Raw genomic sequence first — 16,470 nt, 5'->3', positions numbered from 1 at the left:
GTTGAGGCAAGTTGGAGCTAAACTCTGCAGGACACCGGCCCTCCAGGACTGAGTTTGGGCACCCCTGGTCTAAAGTTTGGCAAGTATCAGGTAAAGTACTTTAAAGCAGTGGTTCCCAACCCTGGTTCTGGAGGCACCCCAACACTGCACATTTTGCATGTCTCCTTTCTCTGACACACCAATTTCAGGTCTTGAAGTCTCTACTAATGAGCTGATGACCTGAATCAGGTGTGTTTGATTAAGGAGACACGCAAAACATGCAGTGTTGGGGTGCCTCCAGGACCAGGGTTGGGAACCACTGCTTTAAAGGATTTCCAAAACAATCTAATTCCAAAAAAATGTCAACATTACGTTCATATATCATTTTGCATATCATGCAAAGGTCAGACTATTGATCCAGGAACAATTTCAGGGTGCATCATCATCATCACTACCACCATAATAATTATCATCATCATCATCATCATCAAAATTGTCAACTAGTTTGCAACCAAATTTTAATTCAAGAAAATGTTTGATCTTTTTTTTGGACTTTTTTATTTTGATCTTTTTTAAAAATGCGGTAAATACACAGTTAAAAATAATGTTGTTTGTAATTAAAATGACATCATAATTCAAATATTTTTTTACTACAACGAATTAAATATAAACCGGACAGATCATGTCAAAATAATGACACGTGTGGTAGCCTATGATAATTCAGTGATTCCCAAGGACCTGTGAAGAGGCCAAAATCTTTTAACTTTATTAAATGTGTCATTTATTTATTATTTAGAAAAAGAGATCTGTGTCCCAAAAGCGTACAAATAATTAAAAAGTAGGCTACCATACACTTAGAATGTGTTTTTATTGTATTTTATTTGTATATAAATAGTATAGGTAATATATCTATTAAGATACATAAATGTAATTATATCTAATATAATTTTATACGTTAATAGTCGTTATTAAGCATAATCACTAAATGTAATTCACCTTTTTTTCAAATTAATAAAACACATTAAATGGAGTATAATCCAATGGTTTTAATCTCATCCACCCCTCCTCCCCTCGACAAAATCTGCGCATGCGCAGCGGGGCTCCTCAGTGCGCTGTTTCGGCCTGTTTCGGCACTGGCCGGACATTTTCGCCTCTTTGTTTTACTGATAGTGGATTTAACTCGGATTCAACCCAATATCCAGCGGACCGCTCTGGCCATAAACAGGTTTGTTCCTTTAAGCTTGAACCGATCCCCCCGATCATTGCACGTATGTGTCTCCCGAGCTTTCTTTCGGACGGCAAACGGGGAGTTTTCATTTATTCTCGCTGTGTTTTTTTCCGCTTGATGGCAGCTCTGCATGGCTATACGTGCTGTTATATGTGCGGTCGTGCTGTATGTGCGTGTATACGTGTGTAAATGTGTGTGTGTACGGCGACGCCGGGCCCTGCAGCTCCTAACCGGGGTCATCTTTTGTAAGAAGGGAAAAAGTGTAATCTAGTGTAGCTGGAGTTTCATAAGCATGCACTCCTGCGTCTGATTACAGTTCTTGTGCTGGTCAGTTCTCCTCTTCCTCTTGTCTGGAATGTTCTTGAGTGCTTCCTGTCCATCATAATCATCATCCGCCTATCTGTGTGTTGAAAGTTGGGGTTTGATGCTCTGGCATGTTTGCATGCAAGCTAAAATGAAATCTGGGCCAGAGAAAAAGTTAAAGCCCAGAGGGTTTATTGGGGAAGCACGTGCAAACCTGCACCCCAGAACAACCAACAAGTCCTGTCTCATGTGTTTGGACACATTCACTTTTGTGAATGCTTAACATTATAGTTGGGGGCACGGCGAACAGGATATTGTTGTTACAGTATTGATTGCTCTATAGACAATTTTCTGTTTTCCCAAAGTTGTGGGTGGTCAAGTCCCCCTTACGTCCCATGGGGATCTACGCTACACCCCTACATGATGGACATATTGAGTTGTCAGGTCTGGACATTGGTTGACGTCCACATTGATCTGGTTTCTCCTGAGAATCAGCTGTGAAATTTCTGTGTTCTGGCTTTCTAATAACCATGTTGACCACTGAAAACAGATTTGTTCTATGTCCAGATGTACAGTATGTTGGTTTAGAGTGTTATCTTAAATATAAAATGTGTCACAGTGTTTTGATCTAAAGACACCACCTTCATGTGATGCTGTTTACAGTATTGCACTGTGAGGCCTTTTACAATTCAGCATTTTTTACTATAGTAAATCTCATGAAGGCTTTCAAGAATGAGTCCAGGTTGCATTTCAATACAAACAAAAAGGTAATAAATAATCATTTTGTAAAGTTGATTTTGAGGACCATTAAGATTTTTTTTTTATCTTGTCACATTTTTTTATGACATTTTACGTAATTTCAATTTAAAATTGTATCGCAGTATTCAGATTCATCATTGAGAATAATCTGAAAAAAATATGCATTGTAGTAATGACAGGTAAGCTCATGAAAATGTCACAATGCTAAAAAAAACCAAACATTTTTTATATTTATTATATATAATAATATAATATGTTTTGGACATGTTCTTGACAGGTTTTATAAGACTCACACACTAACCATAGTCGTTGACATAACTAGTGAGTCAAACATTCATATGATGATGTTTCATTAATGCATGATTAATCGCTTACTCAATATCATGACTATTGTCTGATGCTTTCTTGTCAGTGTTAAAACAGTGTGATAGTCTGAGGAAGTCTATACATGTCATCATGAGACACGTGTTGTTTGTTAATAAGTTTAAAACACATTTATCTCTTTTGTAGTACTAGCTAAAGCATGTGGCCTATGGCTATTGCGCAGTCCTCTCTAATGTGCCAGCAACAGTTAAGTGGTTTTCAATGAAAACAATGCCTTTCAGTTTGTCCATGTTTTTAGTGCATACCCAGAAAAGCGAGTTCTAAAACCGGTCAAGCCTGCTGTCTGGCATTAAACAGTGCAGGCAGTTATTTACGCTGATGTGAAGTTATCTCACGTTAAACAAAATGAGTTTAATATTGAGCCGGTGAAATGTGACCCTGGTTTTGCTGAGGTGTAGGTTTACACTTACAATTACAATTATGCAGATTAGATCAGGTGGATTATATCAAAAGCATCTTCAGTTCTAGGTAACATGTGACTCAAGTGTGAATTTTTTTTTTTTGGTTGAGTCAGCTCTTCATAAACGGTTAAAATATGTGATACTTCAGTTTTGCTTGTGTAATGTAATGTAATGTGCAAGAAGCAATGAAATATTTTGCAGAAATGTCACTACAGGCTAATTTTTTACAATGAGCCTGGATTGTTTTTGTCCAGTGCCTTATGGTATAAGAAGACAGTATATAATTTAATAAAGGCACATGAGAAGTTAAATGAACACTTATTTTGCATAATATTTAACGTCAGAAGATCTGCCAAGTGTTGTCATCCAATGCTTATAATATCACATTTTAGAAATATTGGCCGATTAATTGGCCTTGCCATTATCACTAGTTTTTTGGGTTGTTTATTTCAGGTTTTATTTGCTTTATGGAAATTGTAGACGATAACTCTCTGTTAAAGTCATCTAACTGTTAAAGTTATCAGGTTGTATTAAAGGGTTAGTTCACCAAAGAATGAAAATTCTGTCATTAATTACTCACCCTCATGTCGTTTCAAATCTGTAAGACCTTCGTTCATCTTCGGAACACAAATTAAGATATTTTTGATGGAATCTGAGAGCTGTCTGACCCTGCATAGACAGCAATAAAAACGGAAATGTTCCTAAGTCCAGAGACGTAGCAAGGACATCGGTAAAATAATCCATGTGACATCAGTGGTTCAACCGTAATTTTACGAAGCTACGAGAATACTTTTTGTGTGCAAAAGAAAAAAAAACCCCGACTTTATTCAACAATTCGTCGTCTCCGCCTCACATTCGCATGAACGGTATACGAGTGGAGCGACTGAGTGGAGCGCACACGCATAGAGCGGGATAATACGCAGAGCGTCACACCCATAGACTGTATAAAAATAGGTCACACCACGTGAATGTGAAACCTGAGCGGTGAACTAATTTTTGGCAGCCGAAATTTCGGTGCATCTCTAATTATTGGCGACATCAGAAATGGATATTATATAATAGATGCTTTTTTTAACATTTTAGCAATTAAAAAATATTAAAAAAGGATTTTTTACACGGCACCCCTGCTCTCGACAGATGGCACCCCAGGGTGCCATCTGGGGTGCACCCCGGTTGGGAAACACTGCCCTATAGCACCATTTTGGAGAGTATCCGCTGAACGTAAACAGCGTATGCTGTTCTGTGTCCGCTGCGTCACACGGATACGCTGTTTTCATTCAGATCAAATCACAACAACACAGGAAACAGATCCGGCTTGACGCAGCTGACACAGAACAGCATACGTAGTTTACGTCCAGCTGATACTCTCCAAAATGGCGCTACAGGGTGATGCGGAGGAGACAAATTGTTGAATAAAGTCGTTATTTTTTTTTTATTTTGCGCACAAAGTATTCTCGTAGCTTCGTAAAATTACGGTTGAACCCCTGATGTCACATGGATTATTTTACCGATCTCCTTGCTACGTCTCTGGACTTGGGAACAGTTATATTGCTGTCTATGCAGGGTCAGACAGCTCTCAGATTCCATCAAAAATATCTTAATTTGTGTTCTGAAGATGAATGAAGGTCTTACGGGTTTGAAAACGACATGAGGGTGAGTAATTAATGACAGAATTTTCATTTTTGGGTGAACTATTCCTTTAAGATCCTTTGTTTTGGCCTAAGTGAACTGCAATTTCTACTCCTCTTTCGTAAGCATCCAGGGTTGTAGTGGATGAATTCTGCTGACAAACTTGAGTCCTACTTCCGTAAATGTGGGTCGTGTCAGAACTTGTGATGTTTCCTGTATACAGCTTATAGAGTTGGAATTTTAACAGATTTTATTTACATAATTAAATAAAAATTAAGAGTTTTTAGTTCACCCAAAAATGAAAATTATCATTTGCTCACTTGCCCTCACATTGCTGCAAACTTGTGACTTGCTTTTTTTTTTCTCTGTGTGAGATCATAGACATAACATTTATGCTGCTACAAGTGAAAGTGGGCATGGATGGATACTGTCAAGTTCCAAAAATGACAAAAACGCACCATAAAAATGTGCTGCAAGTCTTCAGAAGACACATGCTAGCTTTGTTTGAAAAACGGACTAAAATGCCATCCGGACTAATTTTTTAGTACTTTTATGTCACAATGCCCATCCCTGTTCACTTTTATTGTCCTGAAAACAAGTGGTGTATAAATAATATGCTGAAATTCACATTTTGTGTTTTATTAAAGAACGAAATGATAGTAAATGATATCAGATTTGGGTGTGAACCAGAGTATTTTATTTAATCAAGAGCTGATAAAAAGTGGCAAGTAAATGTTGTGGTACTGCCACAGCACAAGAATGAACCTTAAATGACAACCCCTGGGTTTTCAGATTCTCAATGTGAGGGGAAGTGAATCTCAGTATTGGCTCAAAGTTCCCCGTATGATGTTGTCAGTCTTTCAGGATGCAGTCTCTGAGTTACACAAGAGTCAACATGCTACTTGGGTGCTTTGTGTGTATTTTATCTCAAGGAGACAACCTTCAAACTTAGAATCTCTCTGTGTGATTACACATTCTGGAACACAAACAAGATTCAATTCAATGTAAATGTTCGTCCTATAGCCTGTAAAAACTGGCGAAGGTTTTTAGAGAGCTGAACAATGCATTCCTTGTTAAAGGATTTCATGCAATAAGCCGATGAACCCGTATTTGGTGTGATTTTGATGTTTTTAATGAGGTTAACTACTGGAATTTAAGAGATATGGGATTTTACTAATAAAGTCGTGCCTTCTTGTCTGACGAACTTATTAATTTTTCAGTGGTGATGCTTTCAGATCTGGGTCAGTATTACAAAGGTCACTTTTCTTTAGTAGATGTACAGCCAGATAAGTCTGATAAGAAAGTGTCTGCTAAGAAAGAATTCACAGACTATTGAATTATTTAAAATGAATGCACATCTTGATGTGGTAATGGGGCCACATCAGTTAATTGCTTTTATGAAATGGTTGCAACATCTACATTGGTTTATTTCAAGAATTTTTTTGGCTAAACGGCTTGTGTGTTGAAATGCTTTCCACACCATTGATTTAATTCTGATTAAGTATTTAAACTAGTAATTGTGGCTTGGGCTGCTTCCTGTCTAGTTTGTTTGTATAAGACATAATTTTTACAGTATATTCGGCTGGACTTTCATTGAGTTGCTTAAAAATACTGTAGGTTTCTAGAGATATTTAAAATTGTTTGTAATTTTCTGTCAGTCTGACTTCCTAGACCAGTGTCTTTTTCCTTTTCTGGTTCTTTTGTTGAATTTTGTGAGAACTTTGGAAACTGATTTATACTGTAATGTGACTTGATATACATTGATGAATTGGCATTTCAGGTCACAAATAAGACCAGGAATGTATATCTAGAAAGTAATTGGGGTCAGTTCTGATTTTATATAAATGTGTAGTGTGTTTTTTTTTTTTTTTTTGTAAAACAAGATGATCCAAAGTCTGTAAGGTGACTATTATGAGTTAAGTGCATTTTAGGTGTACTATTTAACACCAGTAACTTAAACTAGGTAATAATGTAAAGTTTGTGCTTTACTAACAATATTTTTTGGATATGGTACCATGGTTTTCTTGGATATAGCTTGGACTACCGTGCAAATGTAAGTATTCCATATAGGGCTGCACGATTAATCGAATGTGATTGTCATGCGCATTTTGGAAAATTATAATAATAAGAACTCCGATAAACCGTATATTGCCGTAGTCGTGTGTTTATTAGTCACGTTGAATCAATGAAAGCAGTTGAATCTTCTGTTTATTCAGCTGCAGAGCATTTTCTGGGTTTCTTCTGCGAGGCGTATTTGGACTTTCAGCGAGAGAGCGCCCTCTGGCCTTTGGATGGAGATTTACTGCTGATCACAGAACAGTGCTTCACTGAAAGATACGCATGACAATCGCAGCTTCTGTCGAATCGCGATCTCGATTCCATTTCGATTTATCGTGCAGCCCTATTCCATCACTCACCATATCAAAGTACCATGTTTTTACAATCTGATATCATTGCTGTTCCATGGTACTGCCACTATACTTTTTTTGTAAGGGTTTATTGAATTTGTCATTTAATAATTCATTAGGCCAGGTGCTCTTGCACTCTGAAACGCGGTATTATCAGGTTGCTGAATGACATCAGTAAATCTCAATTGTTCAGCAATCTTATAGTCCGGCTCTGTAGGCGTAGAGTTGCTCCCAGCTCCTCAAACAGACCCGACACTCCTCAATTGATTATTTTTTTTTAGCGCCAGGCCATAAAAGACTGTTTGTAACAAGCGTGAACTACTATTTTTGTCTGATTGCCAGGCCGTGTTCATTTAAGCATTGGGGTCGCACACAAACCCATTTTTCCAGAGACAAAACTGGCCTGCTTAGTAAGTCTGTCGTACTGTGGCGCTTCATTAGCTCCTCACAGAGCGCTTCATACAGCTGGCAGCGTCTGTGTGCCCGGCCATCTCTCAGAGCACTTCAATAGCCACTGACGGATAACAGCAGATCCTTTGTAGCAGCAAATGTGTGAGAAACTGGGCGAAAGGTGTTACTGCTGGACGCTTTCTATGAAAATGTTTGACACACCCTGTTATGAAAACCATATTCACCTGTGGCATATGAGACGCCCTTTCTTTAGGGTCAGGTTAGGGCATTGCCTGTGACCACTAGCTTGAGTGCTGCCCGTTCGTCAAAGCAGTTTCTGTTCGTAAACCCCACTGTGTGTCCTGGCCGAACGTGGATCTTGGTTTCTTTTGTAGAAAGCTCGAGCTGAGTTTGAATTTGTGACAATCTTTGACTGCATGTGTAATGGAGAGCTGTGTCTGGAGTAGGAGAGGTTTAAACTGTGCCCAGGTTTATTCTGCTGCACTGTGTTTAAAAATGACTGGTTTATTTGGCTTTTTTATATATCAAATCAATAGTTTAGTTTCATGAGGTATATATTACACATTTTTCTGGTGTAAACCTGAGTAAGTTTTGTGTAGCATAAAAAGGAAAAAAAAAATCACACTACTCTAAAACGCAACTTGTGCTCCATAATGTTTTTCATCTTAAGAACACATTACAACACAAAACATGCTGACCTTGGCCAAAGTTAGTGTCATTGTACAGAAAAAGAGAAGTGTGAAATTTGTCCTTTTGTATTCAAAATACAAGAATATGTATTTAAAATGGCATGAGTGTAAAAAAATAGTTTTAGGTGAACTAACACTTTAAAAATCATTTTTATGAAAGGAAAAAGGCCATAAAAAGCTGTTAATTTGACAATTGTAAGTTACCATACCATATATGGTGAATAACTGTAAACTGATAGGTATCTGTAATTTTATTGTTACTGTATGGATTTTGTGAGTAAAAAAAACTTGAATTACCACAGAAATTAGCCTATGATTTAAAAAAAAAAATTGAATTCGCATATCATTGTTTTATTTCTGCTTATTTTTGTTTTCAGTAATGGAAGCTAAGGTGCTTCATAATCTATTCTATTTTAATGTTTATTGCACTAATTTTGTGTTATTGTTACCTGCAGTTTTCTCACCATATTTCTTTTTACAGGGAATTTTACACAATTTACAATATTTTCCTCAAATTTTACACACAAAAATATTTAAAAAAAAAAATCCCTGTAAAAAAAAAGTTTAATTAGTAATTTAGTTTCATTTATGCTAAATTTAGGTTAAAATTCATACTGATGATAGTGAACAGATTGTTGTTTGGCTCAGTTTTAAGTCCTGTGATGTGATTATGAGTGTATTGAATGAAAAGCTTGGGTATAATTCTTTTTTGTGAAATATTTGCATCTTCACTGCAAATTCTCTGAAAGTTCTTATCTGGAATTCTTGTTTGTCATGATAACACATGTTTGGTTTTGTTCTTTTTGTTGTCTGTGTACAGTGATGATGATAGTTGGTTTAATGATAAGAACATGACAAAACATACCATCCCTGGTCAAAGTCTCAAAAGTGTTTTCACATTGTACAGTTGTGTGTATGTTCAGTTTGATTTTGCTCTAAGTGGTACAGCTGTGATACGATGGTTTCCAGTCACGGCTCGGTTCCTGTACAACCCCTAGCATGATGGTTTTGCTCCAAACGCAAACTACCACTGATTCAATTTGCACCAATGTCAATTTGATCCTTCAAAAGTTGGAAGCAAATGTTGGGACACTCTGTGTGGCAATGATCTAACTATTGGTCATGTTATTTTAAAACCCACTGAGATTCGCATGGTTCCAGTCTGCAGGCTGACATAGGCACCGTTTCCTGTATTGTAAAGAGATCTGTTTTCTTTTATGTCACTATAGTACCACAACAAAGTAAAGTGGCGCCCTCAGCAATGGTAGATTAAATTGCAGTTGATTTGTTCAGGAAGTTTAGTTCATAAACTGGAATTTGGGAAGTCTAGATTCTAAATTTACAAAGAGAGTTACTGAAGTCAACATAATGTTATTCACAACCATTTTTACTTCCATAATGTGATGCATTTCTGAGTGAAACAGGATATTCATTGAAAAAATGTGGGCCAAGCCTTGGTCCATTGGGAATGGCTTGAATATTGAAAAATGTTAGTTGTCACCTGTTAGTTGAAACTTACACTCTAACATGTTCAACTGTTGGTTCTGTTGTGATTCTGATTATACACAGTTACTCATATCCTTAGATGACCTACATTCATGTCTTTGGTTTAAGTGCACTAATTTCACAGGCTAGCGAACAGACAGAAACTCCCAGACTGGGAGTCTCTCTGTCTGGACTCAAGCAGGCCAGCAAGAAACTTATGTGTGGGCATCTTAGAGAAGTGTCAGCAAATTGTAATTCACATCACTGATATTTTATGTATATCGTAAATTATATTGTGTTGGTGATAATTTAATGTATATTGATATTATAATAAAAATAGTTAATTCTGTTATAAATGAAACATTTATTATTAGCCACCGACATAATCATGCATATCTAGTTTGTGATCAACAAATGGTTTTATCTTAAAGATGCTGCATACATTTTTTGTAACACCATAGTACAGTTGTAGGAAAGCCATTTGGCTTAATCTTAAACGGAAAATATAATTTACTGAAAGCATTCTGAAAAGGCAAAGGGGAAAATAGTCTATTTCCTTGCAATCATTTTGTGTATAAATGTGTGTAAATAAATAAATTCCTGTGTGTGTTTTTTGCAGCTGTGTGAAGTGGAGCACAGGATGCAGTGTTAACACCACCCTGTGTCTCGCAGAAGAAGCCCGGCTGCCAGACCCTCAGCAGTAGACACATGGCGGCATTAGGGGTAAGTGAATCACTTCCTTTTGTGCTGCACAATGTTTAATCTGACTTGGAAGGAATAGTTTAAAAAAAATGAAAATTTGCTGAAAATGTACTTACCCTCAGGCCATCCAAAATGTAGTTGAACTGATTGAGCAGATTTGAAGAAATGTACCATTACATCACTTGCACATCAATGGATCCTCTGCAGTGAATGGGTGCCATTAGAATGAGAGTCCAAACAGCTGATAAACATCAAAGAAATCCACGAGTAATTCACATGACTCCAGTCCATCAATTCAAGTATTGTGAAGTGAAAAGCTGTGTGTTTGTAATAGACATCCATTATTAAGATGTTTTATCTTAAAACTGATGCTTCTGATCAAAATACTATAATATGTGTAATATGTCCATAATCCATAATAACACTTACTCCAGTGTTACACTGTCTACACCACAACAGCTTGAGGCTGTCTACAAAGCAACTGTTGCAAATCATTTGAACTTTGTGTCAACACATCATAAATAGAACGGGGCAGCAGTTTACTGTCGGGGATTTGCTGTGTCGCGCCGCGTCCAATGTAGACAGCATCACTGATTATAATTGGTTCTATAGTATTTTGTCACATCGCGCAGCGGCGCTCGAGTCCGGTGTAGACACGGTGTAAAAGTCCATCCCCGGTTGTCCTCTCACATCAAAATCCACTGACAGTTGTTTTGGACTTTTTTCACTTGTAAACTGTACTTGATCTGTTTCACTTTTGATCTGTTTCACTGCTTCAATGAAAATGATTTGATAGTTTTTTTTAGCCAGAAGCAATTGTTTGAAGTTAAAAACATCTTGATAGATTTGTTTAGTACACCGATGCAGGTTTCCGCTTCACAAGATGGTAATTGATGGACTGAGTCTTGTGGATTAGTTGTGCATTATTGTGATGATTTTTATTATTTTTTTTTCAGTTATTTGAACTCTTTCTGATGGTACCCATTCACTGCAGAGGGTAAATTTTCAGCAGATTGTAATTTTTTAGTGAATATTCCTTTAACAATCTTAAATGTTTCACCCCCAAATTTGATCTCCTCTTGAATAGAGATGTTGTGTGGAATGTCTAAGCTTCTTATTATTTACAACAAAAGTAAATGGTGATTTATTCTACTTTAAAAGTTCCAGTAATAGTAATCCATATGACTCATCATGTGTTATATTCAAAGATCATATTCTTTTATGTTCTGAAATTTATGTCTTTATTCACTGATAATCGTCTCCTCTGCTGGAGCTCACAAACTTCATTTGTGCTTGTTTAATTCAAAAACTGCAGCGGTCAAACCATGTAACATTTTGTCTATTCTAAGCAAGTTATTAACTAAAAATTATACTGTGACATCTGATATCCATGTGATATCCATGATCCTGGTGTAATGTTTTCTTAATACTTGGATTTAACTTTTTTTTTTTTCCCCTCCGAATAATGCATTTAGACTCATGGGTAAATTAATGGCTTTGAAGCTCCAACTTTTATTGAAGCCCACTAATGCCAGAGTGTAATATTCACTGCAGCCCGTGGCAGTTCTCTTTCCTCATTTGACACTGGACTACACTGATTATGTTATTGCAACTTGGCTGGTGGCTGAATTCATGACTGAGGTTTGAAAATCTTTTATGAGAAAGTGCCATAACATAAAACACCTGTGGTTATGCCTTACTGAACACATTTAATCTCATTAGCTATGTTTCCATCCAAAGATTCGAATTTAACTAGAAAACTAGAATATCGCATAAAACATTTGCGAATAAAACACAGTTTCCATCCAACGAGTCAAACAGAACAAAATCGTCACTTCCTGATAAACTGGCACTAAATATCACTAACAAAAGTAGGAGAAGCCACTCAATACAATAATTTTCATATGATGAATTACTTACGCCTCAGAGCGAGCAGACACAATAAATGCTGTCATTGCTTTCGGAGGTGGATGCTTGCTGTTTGGGAACACAGTCGTGTAAGACAATTATACAGAAATACTTTGATGACAGACTTTGCTCAGGCATTTCAGAACAACCAAAACAACAGATGCTGTGCGACGAGATCGGTCCGCTGGTTAGTCAAGTTATTCCAGTCCCATCGTGCAAAGTCACATGACTTTTTTGATGTGCATATATTCTGCCATATTCCAAAAATGTGCATAAAAATAGGGGGATGTAAACATAGCTTGTGGTGCTTGCAGTGCTTCTCTTTCATCTTCTACACACTTTCCTGCAATTGCTTCAGTTCCAATCAGCACCAACGTGCAGATACCATTCAGAGTTTTTGTAATTTCATAAGTTATCAGTGCACTTTATTCCAAAAGAAAAAAATGTCTTCATAATTTTTAAAATGCTACTTAGACATAATTATAATTTTAAATAAAAACATTAATATTATATTTTATCAAATTTTTTATTATTATTAAATTGTATTATTATTTTAAATTTTGTTGTTGTTAATATTATTTAAAAAATCCTTTAAACCTGGAATAACATACACTGAGAAACAATGAGACGGGGGTATGTTGGGTAAATAGGGTATGCTGACTTTAATGTTGAAGTTTGTGTAATATCTAGGTACTTCAACTTTAATAAGAATATCAAAATTGATATATATATATTAAAACGGGTTTCATACAATCTCTGACCATTCACTACATTACATTTTAATGGATGATATTGTGCAAATTCCCACTTGGTTCTAACACAAATTTTTCTTAAAAGCTGAATCACAAATATTGAAGCAACATAGATCTAATTATTTTCTTTCCAGTGGGCTGCTGGAGTGGTGAATAATCTGTATTGAATATGAGCAGCATGTGTCCTGACACGGATTGTACTTCAGTGTATAACATGTCTGGTAAATATAGTCGTCTGGCTGCGTCACATGGGACGTCTCTAAACATACAACATTGTCTTTGAAATTGGAACAAGGATTTAACCAAACGAAAAACATGACTACACTTTAAACATGAAAATGAACTAACACTTGTTTTTGACCTTTGTTTTCAATGTAATGGATGAAGGCAACCTAATAGTTGGGTTTATATGGTTGACCTTAGTGACCTTTGAGATCACCCTCCTGACCCCTGTTCCTTCAGCCTGAGGATTGGATTGTTGTTTTGTGTGTTGTGAAATACTTTAACCTCTTGTTCCTCCCTTTCTTTCTCATCCAGAACCCCGAGATGTTAACCAGGAAGATTAAACTGTGGGACATCAATGCCCACATCACCTGTCGTCTGTGTGAGGGGTACCTGATCGACGCCACCACGGTCACTGAGTGCTTACACACCTGTAAGTGTCATTGCTATACCAATATCTAGTCTTTATTTCAGTTATGAATGACATTTTGAATCGCTATTGTCTACAGATATTGTGTGCAGAAGTGCTGCTTTACCTAAAAATTAAAATTGGACTTAATCGTTCATTTACTTTTAAGACTCTTTGGCCTGGTTTCACAGACAGGGCTTAGAATAAGCCAGGATTAGGCGGCGACCATAGTTCAATTAAGACATTGAAGTAATTTTTATAAACGTGCCTTAGAAAAAAACATTACTAGTGTGCATCTCGAGACAAAGCAAAGGCACTGATGTATTTTAAGATCAGGCAGTGCAAGTTTCTTTCAGCTGAAACAGCTAGGTTTAAGCCTTGTCTGTGAAACCAAGGGGTTTACTTTTTGGGCTCATAAATGGTGAATTTTAAAGAATATCCTGGCCACTCTTGTCCTTATAAAGAACATGAAGTGACATAAAATGACAAAAAAAACCTTAAAAGTTTTATAAAAGTGGTCCAAACGACTATATTCCAAGTCTTTTAAAACCAAATGATAACTTTGTGACAAACAGACCCACATTTCTGTGTAATGAAGCCTTGATTTAACCTGGCTCTCAGTGGCGTGTTCAGGTGAGAAGCAGAGATGTTAACAAATGGTTCGTTGGAGTCAAATCTTTTCCAGAGAATGATTTGGTTCACAAAACCAGGTCCCGATGATTAGTTGTTGAATCAGACTGTTTCACGCTCAGCTCACTGGCTCGATGATGCTGTTGCAGGATTAACAGCACAATTAATGGGAAGATTATCAGTGAACAAATCATTTAGGACAGTTTTTGTGAACCAGATTAACCGATTTATTAAAAAGGATCTGACTCAGAATCTCCTTTTGTAAAAGTAATGTGGTTTAAACCGCAAAAAGATGAGGAAAAATCATTTGTATTGTTCAGATTAAGTATAGCATGTCAAACTAGTTTTTGAATTGAACACTAGAGGGAGTCATTGTGCCACAGATCAAGAGCCTTTGAAATTATGCTTTAGTAGTTGGAGTCCTAAAACTAGAAGGGCTATTAGTTTTATTTTTTGCCTCTTGGTTTGTGCCGAGTCATTTGAACAAATTCACATCAATGTGACATTCTTGACTTTTGGAAATCAGTAGAATTATCATTGTGACATATAATGTGATGCGCACAGAATGAATCAATTTACTAAAGGTGTATAAATTGTGTGTGTTTGTGTGTATATATAGTCTGCAGGAGCTGTTTGGTGAAGTACCTAGAAGAGAACAACACGTGTCCCACATGTCGGATTGTCATTCACCAGAGCCATCCGCTGCAGTACATCGGGTAAGAGTTTACCGCAGTAGACAAACACGTCTCAATCAATGTAAACCCCAGAGCTGCCCAGTAGGGTTCCATCAAGGCACACCAGTGAATAGCGTAGTCTTTGACTGCTGGCTTCTGCCCATGTTAGTTGCGTGTCGTGCAGCCACATGGGTATTTGAAGGCGACGTGGCTCCCTCCAGCTGTCTTTGTTGGAGGGTGAATTATTGATGTCCAGGGTGGAGTGTTCCTCTCCAGCACACACATCCCAGAGAAAACATCTGCTGATGTGACCTGAAAGTTTTACGCACTTCTGGAACTGAATCGCACCGCATGATGTCATTTTAAGGGCAGCAGCTGTGCTAAACCGTTGGCTGCAGGTTTACTACAAATCCACACTGTGAATCAGGGTAGAACTGCCACATGGAAAGTCATGATTACAACTGCAGGGTGTTTGTTTATCACGACAGTGCAGGATTTTGCACCATTTTTTTTCTGGTTTGAGAGGAAGTGGCTGTGAACAGTGTTGCCAGATTGAATGGACGATTTCCAGCCCAAAAGCTCACAAAAGCCCGCCCAAAACTTTAACTGTCAAAATAATGTGATGGAATATGTAAATCAAGGTTGATAAGGGCCATTTTAACTCCTTAAAACAAAATAATGATGACAAAATAATATAAATATAACGTTAGATAAATTTCCCAGGTGGGATCGAATCGGGGCAGATAGCCTACATTAAAGAGAATTAGGCTACCGAACATGAATAAAATACGCAAGCAGACACTGTCAAAACGGCAATTAAGAAACGCATCATTGTCAATGTCAGCAGTCAGAATAATCAAATTTCAATGCAAAAAGTGCCCAATATAAGTGATAGGAAAAAGCAACGTAATTAGCAGGTATTTCCCACTCGTTCATGCACACACCATGACAGTCAAAACCGTGTCATTCATTGATACATACTGAATTATAATCCGACAATTAAAAAAAAAAAAAACAACAACAACAATAATGCGCTTACCTTCGTGTAGCTCTATAATTTTACACAGAACTAGAGGAAGCCTCTTGTTAAGTTCATATTGTAGAACATAATACAGAACTTGTAGAACATAACACAGAACTGCACAGTCAAAACTAATAAGTCTAGCCGTTTTCAATGATTTATCAATCTGGACCGTTTAAAAGATAAAAGACAGGATCGTATAAACCGACATATTTAGTTTCGGTTTTGATTAATTATTTCAAATGTGCTGATTTCAAAGTTGCAGTGATGGAGCCTTCGTGTCATCTCACTCCACAATAACTCACGTTTTGAGAGTTGAGTCACTGTCCCACTCTTTAACTTATATTTAGGCATTGTGATTACTTGAATATACAGGTGCATCTCAATAAATTAGAATGTCATGGAAAAGTTCATTTATTTCAGTAATTCAACTCAAATTGTGAAACTCGTGTATTAAATAAATTCAATGCACACAG

The 16,470-nt window shown here is 36.9% G+C and overlaps 1 protein-coding gene across 2 annotated transcripts in view; it reads left to right on the top strand.

Annotated features, from left to right (window-relative positions):
* The first annotated feature begins 67 nt into the window (after nt 1–67).
* Nucleotides 68–16,470, top strand: part of LOC107677388 (polycomb group RING finger protein 3-like) — a 35,942-nt gene continuing 19,539 nt past the window's right edge. Inside the window, exons 1-4 of one of the 2 annotated variants that reach the window (XM_016472272.1) lie at nt 68–90; nt 10,296–10,399; nt 13,576–13,693; nt 14,919–15,015. In XM_016472272.1, the coding sequence (XP_016327758.1) occupies nt 10,385–10,399; nt 13,576–13,693; nt 14,919–15,015 (230 nt within the window). In that variant the 5' untranslated portion in view covers nt 68–90; nt 10,296–10,384. Of the gene's footprint in view, nt 91–1,074; nt 1,205–10,295; nt 10,400–13,575; nt 13,694–14,918; nt 15,016–16,470 lie in introns of those variants that run through there. The other variant, XM_016472270.1, reaches the window with a different exon arrangement.

This window comes from Sinocyclocheilus anshuiensis, unplaced genomic scaffold (genome assembly GCF_001515605.1).
Source record: "Sinocyclocheilus anshuiensis isolate Anshui unplaced genomic scaffold, SAMN03320099.WGS_v1.1 scaffold352, whole genome shotgun sequence".
Taxonomy (NCBI): Eukaryota; Metazoa; Chordata; class Actinopteri; order Cypriniformes; family Cyprinidae; genus Sinocyclocheilus; species Sinocyclocheilus anshuiensis.
Note: the sequence above shows the minus strand (reverse complement) of the source record. Positions and strands in the feature narration are given on the sequence as shown.